Below are 14,359 nucleotides of genomic sequence, written 5' to 3' on the forward strand. Positions count from 1 at the left end.
TCAGTAAACCTTCTGCACAGGGAGCATCACTGACACAGAGTGTTCCATGCGATCCCACTCTGCTGCTGGAGGTGCCGAGTCCTGCAGGTTTCACTTCTGTGTTGTGCTTATCTTCAAGGGGGACTTCTGAAACAGCCTTTGCCCATTGCACGCGCGCTGGGCTCTGCTGGCATCTCCAGCTGAGTAAAACTTGATAACAGTGCAACAGCCAGGCCCTGCCCTTTGCTCTCCACCACCCTTTGGGTGGGAATGCTTTGCCTGAGCTTTCAGTGCAGTAGTTTGCTGGCAGATGATGGGGTTTTGCTCCACCTTACACTGGGATCCGTGCGGTTCTGCTGTGGCACGGGGGGGGCACAAAGGACCGTGCAGCCAGAATGCCTCGGGGACACTGAAATACGAATAAACCCCCCAAAAACCTAAAAGAGAGGGATTAGGAACACGCTGTCAGCATCCACGTGAAGCCACCAGCACAGAGAGGGCCTCGATGGACGCTGCGGGGAGGACCCCGGCTCCAAGCCTGCCTTGTCCAAGCCCCAGTTTACCCCCCCTCAGCCCTGCCCCTGCAGCAGCTCGGCCCCGCAGCCCCCCATTAACCAGACTCGTGTCGGCAGAAGCGTTTATTCTCCGCTTATCTTTACAGGGAGCAGGGCAGCCACGGCCAGCGAGGGGCAGGAGCAGGGGGGAGCCGTCCCCGGGGTCAGATGGTGCAGTTCCCTTCCCCGTAGCGCCGGCACTTCATCACCTTCAGGTAGGTCTCCACCTTGTGCAGGTCCTTCTTGAAGCAGGACAGCAAGCCGTAGTTCTTCAGCAGCGCGTCCTCGGTGCGAAGGTGGATGTCGAACTTGTCGTAGGTGGGTTTGAGGATCTGGGGACCCCGTGGGCTCCGGTCCTCCAGCTCCTGCGGGAGGATGGAGAGGTGCCGGGGCATCAGCATCCTCCAGGGGACCCATTGATGAGGCTCCTGCTTGGCTTTTAGAGGAGATTGGGGCTTCCCCCCCCACCTTAATCGTATTTCAAACATACTTTTACGTGCTTACAGGCAGGGCAGTTGTGCAGGGGGGACGCTATACAAATTGCTGGTAGGGAGAAGGGAGCTGGGCACAAGGCTGCAGGGAGGAAAGAATGTGCCCTTGGGGCCTTAAGGGGAGAGCTGCAGGTCTCTCTGTGGTTACTCTTGCCAAGGAGATGGGCAGCCAGGCAAATAATTCTCTTTTCTCCCACTTTCCCAGTGAGCAAAGCTCGAACCCAGACCCCAGCCGTGTGCATCCGGAGTGACAGATCTGCCTCTCCTCCTGCCCTGCTTTGCCCACCCCCTGACACAGCAAACAGACACCTTTGGTTAAGTAAACGGTGTTATAAAGGGATGAAGTGTGGTTATTTTGTCCAGTTTGTGTACCCCTTCCCAATGGCCAAGCACATGTCAAATGGAGAGCAAAACCTGGAAGTGATACTCATACATACACCTACTTACTCCAGCTGAATGCCAGGCCAGGAGATCTCTCTTTGCTCTCAGGACCTGTTAGTTATTCAGATGCTAGAAGGTGCTGAGTAATTGCCCAGCCTCATTCCTCACACATACAGGTCTCGGAGCTCTAGCTCCGTGCCCTGGCAGGTAAACTTAGTTGTAGAGTAAGCATAACTGGGCGATAATAAGCAATTTCATTTAAAACAACAGAGCAAAAGTGAAGAGTGACCCTTGAAGGACATCACTTGCCAGGTCTCAGTAATCTGGGTGCTGTTTCGTGTGAAAGAGCGCGGGCTTCCACCTGTACAGACTGGTACGGGTTGTTTTATGCAGTGTCACAAGTCTAAATGGCAAAATTCATGCCCTTTTGGAGCATTTTGCCTGGAGATGCAGCAAACTTTCTGTTGCTGGTTGTAGAGCAGATTTAAGCAACCGAGCATTCTTTGGTGCTGGGTTTGGAAAGAGTGGGCCTGGCCTGTTGTGATCTGTACTGCTGTCTGAACAGCAACAGCAGTGCTATTGACCTTCCGTTTGTGGTTCCTTGTACTCCCCAGTGATGAACTGAATGCAGTACGATGTCATGATCTCGTCATTGTAAGGTAAATGAAGTCCAAAGGATGCCACTGGTGTTCACAGTGGGAGGTGCATGCTCTGTGTCTGGGAGGTCTTTGTTACTCTGTAGTCATGCTACCTCCTGTGACTTACCCTCATCAGAGCTTGGATCCCTTCTTCCAGGTCCTTTAGTTTTTCATACACTCTGTCTGAGGTGCCAAAAACCAGGTTGTTGGTGAACACCTTGCTTAGGTATTGCACTGGGGTCAGCCAGGACTGGATGAGAACCAGGGAGAACCGAAGCAGCTCCATGTCCTGGAATTAAGGAAAGAAAGGCTCAAAGCTGAGGCATTTGGGAGTTCCCTGTGAGTCCTCTGAACCAGCCCGGAGGTGACCCAGGGATGTGCCACTGCTCCTGCAGCAGATACAGGGAAGCCTGCAAGCTGCAGAGCACCACCCAGACACATCCTGTGCAGACAACACTTGTGCTTGTTCCTCATTCTTGGCGTGAGAACGCGATTGATGGCATAACCCACAAGAGCCTTTCCTGCTTCATGCAGGGTTTAAATAGTGAAACAGGGAGAGGAGGAATGGAGCACTGAAGTGCTCCCAGATGGAAACCCTCTGTCCCTGGGATGAGGCACAGCTGAGCTCTTCACACAGGCCTGGGCTTGCCCTGGGCAGGAGAACTTACCGATTTCTGCTGAGCATCATCCTTCCCCGTGGGAGCAGGGATGGTTTCCGAGTAACAAAAGGCTGCCTGGGAGTTCTTGTTGGCATGTCTTTGGTCCTCTGGGATATAGGTGCGTTCCTGCAGAGACATCCAAACACACCCAGCTCTGTTGCCTCTGTACTGGTTGAAGACAAGAGGCCCTTGCCCAAGCTCTGTTCAGGCCAGCTTGCAGAGTTACTCTGCAAGAAGTAAAGGGGAGGTGTCTCTGTGCAGGGTAGGCAGGTAGGGAGCAGGAGTTTCTGTGCTGGCCCAATGGCTACTGGACCTAAAGGTCTTCCTCCCACTCAGCTGAGGTGCTGAAGGTTCTCCCATGGATCACATCACCCCCAAGGACAGCTCTTGCTCCTGGCAGCAGCAAGAACTGCATAGTTTTAAGCTCTCAGACTCGCCCAGGGCCAAAGGGGACTGACACAGAAAGTCCTGCAAAGCATCTGTGCCATCTCCCACTGCTTCAGAGTCTCCTTGAGAGACCTCAGCCTGTGCAGCAGGTCCGGACATGGGCGGTGATGGCCCCGAGGAGGAGGCTGTGCAGGATCAGAGGGGGGGACAGAGCCTGTGCTATCCTGTTAAGACCCTTTCTCCTCGTCAAGAGCTGGTGGTTGAAAAGTCTCTGGCTCTAGGAAGTGACAGTCCTGGAACCATCAAGCTAATGTGGAGGAGGTGCCCGGAGGCCACAGAACTTACGAACTCTTTGTATGTCTCAGCAGCCAGGAGGTGAAGGTGCTGAGCCCTCAGCACAGCGTTGGCAAACAGGTTGGAAAGGGGCATGGCCGGGAAGGTGGCAGCTTCCTGTGGCCACTGCAGTCCCAGAGTGATCACAGCAAGGAAGAGAGGAGACAGCCACGACCCTGCAGCAAAGCGGAGAGCTGAGGTGTTAGCAGCCCTTTAGTGACCGTGCTGAGGAGCGGGCTGGCCCTTGGCGATTGATCCCCAGCCTCTTCTGCCCAAGCTGCCCTAAGGGTTTTCAGCCTGTGGCATCACCCACACAAGTGTCCGTCTGTGCTTGCAAAGACCCCAGAATTAACCTCAGACAAATGCCCTGGAGCCTGTAGGACCTGGATGTACACATTGGACATCATCCTGATCCCCGCTTTGAGCTCGGAATGGGGGTTTTAATATTCCTGCCAACACTTATCTTATTGATAACTATTATAACTGCCTCTTGAGCTTGTTCTTCATGTTCTCCACCCTCTCCTTATCCAGTTTAGGCCAAAGACTACCCGAGTTAATTCCTGGATTAAAGTGGCACTGTGGGGAAAAGTATCCTTTTTCATTGATTTATAAGTTGCCACTTTTTCATTTAAGGCTGGCACTGTGTATAGCACAGCACAGTGCCATCATCATCATCATCATCATCATCATCTCCCCTCATCCAGGGGATGGGGCAGCCACAGCTTCTCTGGGCACCCTGTGCCAGCGCCTCAGCACCCTCACAGGGAAGAGCTTCTGCCTAAGAGCTCATCTCAGTCTCCCCTCTGGCAGGTTAAAGCCATTCCCCTTGGCCTGTCCCTACAGGCCCTTGTCCCAAGCCCCTCTCCAGGTTTCCTGCAGCCCCTTTAGGCACTGGAGCTGCTCTGAGGTCTCCCTGGAGCAGATCCTCCAAAACTGAAATAAAGGAAAGTACCTGGAGCCATTTCTGCTGCTGAGTTGCTCAGGTGTTGCTTGACAGTGAAGCTTTCCTCCTTTCATGTAGGCTGACGAAGGCCACTGTTGAGCCATCCCTTATATAGCAGGGGGTCTGTTTAAAATGTATATGTGTGTCATGATCACAACAACATATCTGTATCTTCCGTGTGCATAAATGCACAAGTGTTCGCCATGGTGCTCCCTAATCACAGTCATTTATACCGAGATGGAAAGGTTGGGGAGGTTGTTTGCCATATTCTGCTGTTTATTACAAATAAAGGTTTCTTCATCATAGGAAGGCCCATCCCAAAATCACGTCAGTGCTTTCACACGGGGCAACTTGCTGTGTCCACCTGCTTTCCCTGCCTGCTGCTGCAGCCTTGGCAGGGCTGATGGGCCAGTTTGGGAGATCTGACTTGAATCAGAGCATCGTGAGCAGGGATGGATGTTATCAATGAGGCGAATCCTGTTCCTGCCAAGTCTTTTCTTTCCATTCCTAGCAAAACTGAGGAAGTTCAGTGAGTCGTTTTGGTGACCTGGTTTGCCATGGGGGTGATAAACTGCTGCCATAGCCAGCTTCCAGCCTGCCTGCTGCAGGTCCAGCTACCAGAGCTCTGGGAGGTTTCTTGTCCTCAGCTGAGCAAGGCAAGGAGATCTCGTTATGAGCATCTTCCTGCTCTTGTCTGAGATGCAAACATGAAGTATGTCTGGATTAAGCAAGGGGCTAGTGTGGAAAGAAGGTAGAGAGATGGGGAAGGGAACACGGGCAAGAGGAGAGGTCACTGCACACCTATCCCTGCTTTGGAGCAAACCAAGACAGAACCTGGGCTGGGCAACGCCAGGGGAGGCTTAAGGGACTTTTCCTCCGCAAGAGGCCCCGATTGCCTCAAACCCCGCGCTTTCAGGGGCTCAGGATGGTTCCCTGGTCACGGTGGTGACGTGGCTCCTCCAGGCCCTGGAGTTGCTGTGCCCCCTGGCACGGCTCCGGTTTCCCGGAGGCAGCATCATCACTGGGGCAGAGGGTGCACGAGCTGGTTAATAAACATGCCAGGAGAGCGTGGCCTCTTCCAAGAAGCCCCCGGGTGTTTGCTCGCTGGAGACGTGGTGCTGTCGCAGGGTAAATGTCAGTCCCCAGCGCAGAGGGAACAGTGGGTCCTGCAGCTATCAGGTGTCCCGTCACCCAATAGCCGGCAACATCTGGGGGTGTTTTTCTCCTCCAGATCCTGTTTAAATATGTCAATATTTGTCAGAGGAGAGCAGGGCAGCGAGTACCCCAGCCCGGCACCGCCTCGGCTGCCTCTGAATGACGATGCTCTACCCCTGCAGCTGCCTTGGTGCAGCACCAAGGACCCGAGTCCTGCCCGTCACTGCCCTGCTGCACTCTCAGTACAAGCATGGTGCTAAATCACAGAATCCCAGCCTGGTTTGGGCTGGAAGGGACCTTAAAGCTCCTCTGGTTCCAACCCCCTGCCGTGGGCAGGGTTGCAGCCAAGAATGATCCTTGATGCAACCAAGATGATCCAGCCTGTGTGGTGCCCCTGAGGCTTGGTTTGTTCCCAGTCATCTCTGGGCAGTAAATGAGGCAGAAGTGCTGTGGAGAAGGTAGTGCCACTGGGAAGTGCTGGGCTGGGCACACGCAGGCCACGGGCACAATTACAGTTGCATCAGCAGCTCTCAGATACCAGCTGGGCATGTTTTAGTGTTTCATGTGTGGCCCAAAGCAGCATCTCATAAAGCAGTGTGACACTCTGTGCTTTTCCAAGCCCCTTTTCCTCTCCGGGACAGAAAACCCCCCTCAGTTCTCTTCAGGGTGGTCCCATGTCTGCCTTACCCTGAGCATCACCACCAGCATCTAAACAAGGGAAGCAGCTTTCCAGCTGTTGGGGTGCGGAGAAGTCTATGGCTGCTCTTGGCTCTACCTCCCAGCCTGCGCTCAGGGCCCTCAGGGGGTGAGGTTTGGGTTCCAGCTGAGCTGAACCCATGGGAAGCTGCTCCTTATTCCCAGGGCACTGGCACCAGGGCTGTGGGACAGGCACAGACCGGGCACGGCGGGAGGGAGCAGGGTGGGAATTTACCCGTGACCTTTATTAGGACTCAAAAAGCAGTTGGGAGTTGTGTCCCACAGTGCACATCTGTCCCATCGGGTCTGAGGTCGCACGGGTCCCTCAGCGTGGGGACATCTTCATGGCACCGGCCAGCTCGAGAGCTGCATCCCCACCTTTTCCTGTAGTCACCGGGGAGGATGAGGTGGTTTTGGAGGATGCTCCACCTCCGACAGCTGCTGGGCATAGCCATGGCTGGAAAGCTACCGGTGGCCCAAAGTCCTCTTCTATCATCCACATGGTGCTGCTCACCATGGGGCTGCTCACCTTGGCTCCTCTGCCAGGGCTGCAGTGGGGTCTTGCAGGCCAGGAGGGTCCTTGCAGCACATGGTGACCATGCCTGCTCCTGTCCTTCCCAGGGGTGGTGGGGCTGGAGGAGACCCGCACCCACCATGGGGCTTGTGTGGCATTGCCCATGCAGGAGCTCGGTGCTGGTGTGGGTCTGCCGGGGGCTTGGGGCCAGGTTGGTATCAGGGGTTTGCAGGTGGCTCCTAATTTCTACAGGGGCTTTAGGGGTGTAGCAGGACCTGGGCTCTGTGCAGGGATGCTGGAGGTGGTTTGTAACCGGGGACCACAGCTTGGATCCAGGCACCCATCAGAGCTGTGGTCCAGGGCAGGAGCTGGGGCCGGTCCCTGTGGATGCTGGCGCTGGGTGTAGGACCCCTCACTCTTCTCCTGGGTGCTCCCCAACTGTCCACTTGGCCTTCACGTCCCGGAAGGGGGTGATGTCCTCGTAGGTGGCCATCTGCTCCACCTCCAGGCCCTGCAGCAAGAGAGGGGCTGAGACATGGCAAGGGGACCATGGCTTCACCCACAGCACATAGAACCATGGCATCAACCAGACTGGAAAAGCCCTTTCAGTTCATCCAGTCCAGCCATTCCCCAGCACTGCCAAGGCCACCATTAAACCATGGCACTGAGGGCCTCGGCTACATAGTTTGTGAGCCCTTTGGGACCCACGTCCAGGGTGTTCCCCCAGAGACTGGGGCAGCTTCTGAGAGGGGATGGAGGTAGATGCTGGATGCACTCAGAGCGTGGCTTGGTTTTATGAGCAGCTCTTTCCAGCTGATGCGCAACAGGCGTTGGGAAGGAAGATGTCCTGATGTGCCCTGCAGGGGCTGGTGGTGCCCATCAGACACCAGCAGAGGCACGGGGCTCTCTCAAGGCTCAGGCTGATACTGCAGAGGTACTTCCCTAATGAATGCAGCATTACCTCATAGGTGTGGTCCTCCTCCAGGCTTTCCTTGCCTTCGCCCTGTGGAGAGTCACAGGTTGGCTGTCAGCACCCACCAGGATCCCCCCATCCCCTGTCCCCAGCCTCGTCCCCCCACTTCCGCAGGCAAACCCATGCGGTCCCACACTGCTTTAGATGCTTGTTTTCCCACCTGAGGTTGCCACGCTCCCGTGGAGCACCCCAAACCCAGCCCTGCTCACCCCTGTCCAGAGCAGTGTCCTGCCCGGGATGCACGACACCGCTGTGAGCACCGTGGGGACATCCCCACTGCTGGGGATGCTGTCACTTACTTTATTGAGGAAGAGGAGTATGGGGATGCTGATGAAGACGACAAGCAGGATGGACTGGATGATGATGATGGCGTCCTTCAGGGTGTTCCTGCTCTGCACCTGCCGGATGTTACTGTGACCTGGGAGCAACAGCACAGGGATAGCTCCAAGCTCCACCTCCAAGTGTCAGCGAGAGCAGATGGGGGGGACAGCGGGGACCAGCTCTCCCCCTGGGAGAGACCAGAGCATTGCAAACGGCCATCAGGGACCAGCTCGGGGGTGAGACACCTTGGGCAGGACCCACCGCTCGCCATGGAGGGGGAAAGGGTGAGAGAAGGAGAAGGAGCATGGCTTGGGCTGCAGAGAGGATGGGGAGCTCCCACTCACTCAGGACCTTGAGCTGTGTCCCGCAGTCGTGCGGCCGCTGCTCCGCTGTGAGGTTCTTCCTGTCACAGACGTAGATGCCGTTGTCCTCGTAGGTGATGCTGGAGATGGTGAAGCTGGTGAAGTTCTCTGTCGTCTGGATGCTGTAGCGGGGGGTACTGGTACTCAGCTCAAAGAAGTCTTCGCTGCCCTCCGCCAGCTTGTACCACTGGATGCTGTGGGGGTCCTCGAAGTAGCAGATGAACTGGATGGGGGTGTTCTTCTTGGCCCCCACAAAGCGCGGATACTGCTTCACCGTGATGCACCCGCTGTCTGCCGGGGACAGGGGGGTCATGGAGAGCAGGGACCCTGCCCCTGGGGGGCATCTTGCTCCCACAAGACCCCCTCAGCATCTCCCAGATCAACAGCTTCTCATTGCTTTTGAGCAGTCAGCTTGGCTCTGGTGACGCCAGCACTTGTGATTTTGCTGTGTTTTGTGGTTTTAGCGGGTGTTTTGGGTTGCAGAGTTTGTGCTGAACCCCCCCGCGGGTGGGAATGGCACAAACACCGTGTGATGGCTCCAGTGCCTGCTCACACAACTGCTCTGTGAGCACAGGGAGGAAACGTGGGTGCTCAGGGAGGACAGAGCAGATGTGGCTCTGCAGGGGGAGCAGGGCTGGGGATGCCACCGAGGAGGCCTTTGCGATGGAGAAGGCCAACGGGTGATGGGACATCCCCCACCCCTTCACAGCATCCCAGGGGCAATGGGAGGGACATGTGGGGATAGAGCCCAGGGGTTACCTGTGCTGTTCCAGGTGCTGTTGCCTGCTGGGATCCCACCTGCAAGACAAGAGATGGGCCCTGAGGTAGAGACCAGGAGCTCACACAGGACAAGCCCGTGTAGATGTCCCACATGGGATGGCACGTACCGTGGTCCTTCATGCCTACTCCATGTGGCATGGAGTGCTTGGGACCATCAACCCAGGACACCGGGCAGTGCAGAATTGGGTACAAACCCTTCTATTTCCATCCCATCTCCTGCATCTTCTCTAACTAAGCTGCTCTCCAGTTGACATCCCAATGAAACCTGCCTTTGCTATTAATATCCCCATGCCTGGCACCCCCCAGACAGACTCGAGCCTCTTCATTTACACCAGAAACGTTTTCCCTGCCGGGACTTCCCTGTCCTTGCAGCCCTGGGATGGCTGGGGGGGGTTCTCACCCCCTGGGGCCATGGACCCCCCCCGGGATGAGTCTGGATGGAGCTGTGGGGCCTGCGATGCACTGCAGGAAGCGGGGCGAGGTGGGGACCCCCAGCACCCATGGGTGCCCCTGCCACAGCTCCAGTGCCCCTGTGCCTCGGTTCCTCTTGCTGCAGCTGGGCAGGAAGTACCAGCCCTGTTTACTGCAGCGCTTCAGTGCCCAGCTCCATCCGTGCAACCAAGGTTGGCCAAACCCTGCTATGGGGAGGCTGGCGGGGGGAGGGCTGCACCACCCCTGAAAGGAGGAGGAGGAAGGAAGAAGGAAGAAGAAGGAAGATTCGATGCCTTTGCCCCAAGCTTCCCACCCTGCTGCAGCCCTCCCTTCCCAGGCAGCAGCCCACAGGGACCTCTCCCAGGTCCGTGCTGTTCACCTCCAGCACCCGCATCTCTGCAGGGAAACTGCCCCCCCCCAGCCCCATTTCGTCTCTTTCTGAGCTGGGAGATGCTCCTCGTGCGGGCTGTGCCGGGGGCACGTCCCTGCCGCCCGCGGTCCTGCTGCCAGCCCGACCCAGGCCTCTGCTTGCCCTGGTTTGTTGGGGTTCCAAGGGAACATGAGGTTGGTCCCTCCCCATGAGAGCCCGCCCGCCCCTCAAGGCCCGGAAGGTCCTGTCCATGGTAAGGGCATGGAGCTGGATGAGCTTTAAGGTCTCTTCAGCCCGAACCAGGCTGTGGTTCGATGGCTTCCATTGCAGCCATGGGTGGGCTGAGCTTCCCTTGTCCTCCCCCAAAGCCAACATGAGAGCCAGGATGAAACCCTGGGAGTCAATCTATGCATGGGGATGCAAAGGGGAACGGCACAGGGATGCACACACAGGGGCCCACAGATCAGCCCAAAAAGCCTTTTTCCTCCCATTTCTCCTTCGCTCTCGGGCTCTGAGCCTCATGAAGCAAAGGAATGGGGCTTGGCCGTGGCCTCAGCGATGTGCTGACCTGAGAGCAAGGAATGGTGAAAGCCACCCAGCAACCCTTCCTCTTTCCTGCCGGCTGCACCCACAGCTCGAGCTGGGCTCCAGCCAAAGCCAAGGGGCTGCCCGAAGGGTCCCATCCCTGCATCCAACAGGGAGCAACCCCCGGCACCCAAGTTCAGTGCATGTTGAGCAGAGCTGGGTGAAGCCCTCATTGCACCAAGCAAGGGACAGCGCCGGCGCATCGCGGGTGCACGCACACAGCCGCTGTGCTGAGCACCTACCTGTGACCAGAGCCAGCGCCCAGAGGTTCAGCTGGAGCACCCAGAGCCTGCTGCAGGAATCAGCCATCTCTCACTGCCAACAGCAGGGACACATCCAGCCCTGGCTCTTGCTCCTGTGGAACACGGCACCAGCTCGGCCTCTGTACCTAAAAATGGCAAAGCTGCTGCTACACGAGACGGCCCCTTTCCTGCTCATGTAAATGCTCCTCGATGGGGACTTTCCCCTTGGGGGTGGTTTTGAATGTGACACAGACACCGGGGTGGCCGGTGCCTGCGCCCTGGGCACCATCCAGCCTCGTGGCCCTGGGCTGTGCTCGCCGCGGTGGCATCGTTTGATGGAGGTGGCCACGACTTGGGTGCATCTGCACCAGAACTGGAGATGAGCCCATCTGAAAAGCCCTTGGTGATGCACAACTTGGGCTGAGCACAGGGGATGGGCCCAGGGAGCAGGATGTGACCACTGGCACTGCCACATCCCTGCTGGGTAGAGGATGGGGGTGACTCCAGAGTTGCACCCCAGCTCCATGGCAAGGGGAGATCCCCCTGGGGCATTTAGTGCTGCAGGTGATGGGCAGGGGTTGATGCTGGCCCATTTGGAGCAGGAATGAGGTGGGAAGAGGGAATGCTTGTGCTCATTGTGCGGATCAGTGGGATCAGTGTCCCACCTCCCATCCCTGCGTCCGCCCTTCCAGGGAAGGGTGAAATCTGGGATTGGAGAGGGGTGGCCAAAGTGAGGCGTCACCTCCCTGGGTACCGGCTCCTTCCCCGTACCCTGTTTGCCGTAACCGAGACCCTTCTCCGTGAGTCCTTGGAGATGGGCAGTCCCTGGGGAAGCAGGGGGTGACAGCCCAAGGTGAGCTCCGTCCCCCTTTGCTCCGACCCAGGAACATGGTTTCCCTCCATGCTGTGAGCACTGAACTGTGCCTCCCTGTGCAAGCACCCTCGGGTCCCTGTGCCAGCAGTGCTGGTCCCCAGAGCCCAGCTCCCTGCCTGGGGCCCCCCAGACCTGCTGCTGCTGCTGCTGCTGTGCTTCTGCTGGGGTTTTGCCAGTTCTGAGCAACCAGAGCTGCTGGGAACCAGCCCGAGCCTCACCTGGGGTGCAGGGGGACGTGAAGCGAGGAGACCTAAAGGGTTCTAGAGAAAGGCTGGTCCCAGGAGGGAGAAAGAGATGATGGGAGAGGTGCCTCCTGCCAGAGCTTCTGGGTTGTGCTGTGCATGGTGCTGTGCATGGGTTCTGCTGCTGGTCCTGCTGGAGCAGAGGCGCTGGATGGGTTCTCCTCAAGCCCCAGCTGGAGATGGGAGCTGTGGCGGGAACGCCTGGGACAAACTAAAGAGGGTTTGCAGTGACAGTGGCAGCCGGGTTGCCCCTGCACAGCCTGCAGGCTGCTTGGTGCCCTCAGACAGAGACCTGGTCCAGGCGGCCTTGGTCTCTCCTTCCAGTCCCTGTGCTTGCAGTACCCAGTGGTTGGGGACCTGATGGTCTCATGGGGATGGTCCCGTGTCCTTCCTCAGGGCCACCAGCACGCAGCCCATGGGCACACCAAGCCGTGTGGGCAGAGCAGAGCTGCTGCCAGGCAGCTGCACCCTTCCCCAGCCCATTCCTATTCATCGAGGCTCGGGTTTCAGTGCTGTCCTTTTCCCCCTCCGCGACAGCACAGGCACAGTGAGCAGTGCCCCCTCCTCCCTCCAGCCCTGGTACCAGGATGCTCTCACTCGAATGATGCCAGCCCTGGGACGAGCTGTTCCAGGCAGGGAAGAACACAGCAGCGAGGCCGTGCCATGGCCCTGGGGACGTCAGCGGGTCCTGGGTCACATCCTGCTCCAGCCGCACATTGACGCAGACACCTCCTTCGCCCACCACCGCCTTCTCCCCATGGTGATGAGCTGCTCCTGCGTGGCCGTGGGGCAGGTTTGGCTCCACAGAGCCTGGCACTGGGCAGCTCAGGGGGTCCGCACCTCTTCCAAGCCCACCCCTCTCCTTGGCTGAGCCTGAAGCAGCATCTCCTATGGGTGCTAGGGGCAAGGACACCTTCCATCAGACCAGGTTGCTCCAAGCCCTGTCCAGCCTGGCCTTGAATCAACCCTGGCCTCTGCCCTGGGTTGGAGGTGCCGGGGGAGGCAGCCCATGGGGGGCTTTCTGTGCAGGATGGGACCACCAGGTCCTGCTGAGGATGGCAGCCAAGGCCATGCCCCGGGGCTCCTGCTATCTGCCCTGGAGCAAAGGGAGGGGGACATTCACCCTCTAACACACACCAGTGCAGTTTGTATTGTAATAATAGACCATTTAGAGTTGTTTATTTTAAGAAATTACAAAGACAAAGGCTTTATCTCACACAAATCCTGCTCTTGGGCATTTTTCCCATCACTGACAACGCATACGTACAAGCAGCATCGATTGTGAACCACAATCCGGGCTGGAAACCGCTGTGCCATGGATGCTTCCCATGCAAACACCATTTAAAGCAGCTCAGGCTCCTATTCCAGGGAGCATCACCCTATGCAACATGAAAATGGAATAACACCACTATGACATGAACAGAGCGAGCCCGGCTCTGCCACCCGGCTGACAGCACGTGGATGCAAAGCAAGCTCAGCACCGCTCCTGGCCCGCCTGAACATGGGGCAAGCGAAATGGCTCATCATCAAAGCAGCCCGAGCAAAACTCATTCTACAATGATACAAAAAGACAGACCCTTTGGCTTTAAGAAGCAGCCCTTGTTTTAACTGGAAGAGGTTTTGGTTCATGTTGGGTTTGATCTCAAGAGGGTTTCTTTCCCCTTTCGGAGGCAGGAGGAGGCCCAGAGTTGAACTGAAGAGCAGCAAAACCCTTTCCCTTGGGGAAAATGCTCCTCTGCTGGGAGGCTGCTGGTGAGGACCTGCCTGGCCCCTCTGCACAGAGCCCAGCACGGGCCCCTGGGGCCCCCTCTGGAGCCCCAGCCACGTGAAGGATGCTCTGCCCGGGTACTTTGGGATCTACACCCCGGTGGGAGCATTCAGCGCATGAAGGGCCCCGGTGCTGGGTGGGATTGAAGGGATCCCATTGGAGCAGCTCCTTGCCAGGACCATTCAAGCACCTTTCTCCAGGCCCTGGGGATGCCTCTCGTTAATTAGCACTAACCAAGAGCGCTCCAGGGGGACAGTTCCTCCTGCTACGGGGCTTCAAGCAACCCCAGAGGGTTTTGTTACGGGGACTGGGGGTTCTTGGAGGAGGTTTTCCAAGCCCTACCTTTGTCCACGGCTTTCCCGCCGCAAAACCTGGATGAAAGGGGAAAGCAACGAGGAAGCATGGCTATAAACACTGTTTACATTCGCACTGTAGAGACCCGAATGATTTAGGATCTCAATGCGTATTCAGAGACCTTTAAAACCTGACAGTTAACCCTGAGAACATACCTGCAGATGCTCTGTTTTGGCGATGCAAACGAATCTTTAAGACATAATTGCACTTTCTCTGTATATAACAAAAGAAATAACCCATCAAGCTTATTCAAATATCCAAAAGAAAGGTGCTACTTTAAGACATTGGAGATTTTTTGTTCACAAAACCTTGTCTTTTCTGTAATT

General features: G+C 57.0%; 2 protein-coding genes across 2 annotated transcripts; both read right to left on the reverse strand.

The window, feature by feature from the left end:
- Positions 1-697: 697 nt before the first annotated feature.
- Positions 698-4,384, reverse strand: GH1 (growth hormone 1; the record flags this gene model as incomplete). The annotated part of the gene is made up of 5 exons (XM_080633263.1): positions 698-898; positions 2,171-2,332; positions 2,712-2,828; positions 3,435-3,598; positions 4,375-4,384. 5 exons carry the CDS (start codon positions 4,382-4,384, stop codon positions 698-700), a joined length of 654 nt encoding a protein of 217 aa, XP_080489389.1.
- Positions 4,385-6,636: 2,252 nt separating this feature from the next.
- Positions 6,637-10,900, reverse strand: CD79B (CD79b molecule). The gene is made up of 6 exons (XM_080633264.1): positions 10,796-10,900; positions 9,146-9,184; positions 8,369-8,677; positions 8,003-8,121; positions 7,692-7,733; positions 6,637-7,241 (listed from the first exon to the last, which is right to left on the reverse strand). Exons 1-6 carry the CDS (start codon positions 10,860-10,862, stop codon positions 7,143-7,145), a joined length of 675 nt encoding a protein of 224 aa, XP_080489390.1. The 5' UTR covers positions 10,863-10,900; the 3' UTR covers positions 6,637-7,142.
- Positions 10,901-14,359: the final 3,459 nt, after the last annotated feature.

Source organism: Psittacula echo (genome assembly GCF_963264785.1).
Source record: "Psittacula echo genome assembly, chromosome: 23".
Classification (NCBI taxonomy): Eukaryota; Metazoa; Chordata; class Aves; order Psittaciformes; family Psittacidae; genus Psittacula; species Psittacula echo.

Excerpts from the sequence above, each read along its gene's own strand:
- CD79B (XM_080633264.1), bottom strand. The coding sequence starts at position 10,862 with ATGGCTGATTCCTGCAGCAGGCTCTGGGTGCTCCAGCTGAACCTCTGG. Across the intron at positions 8,122-8,368 it reads GACACAGCTCAAGGTCCTGA|GTCACAGTAACATCCGGCAG; the intron begins GTGAGTGGGAGC and ends TGTTGCTCCCAG. Across the intron at positions 7,734-8,002 it reads TACTCCTCTTCCTCAATAAA|GGCGAAGGCAAGGAAAGCCT; the intron begins GTAAGTGACAGC and ends GACTCTCCACAG.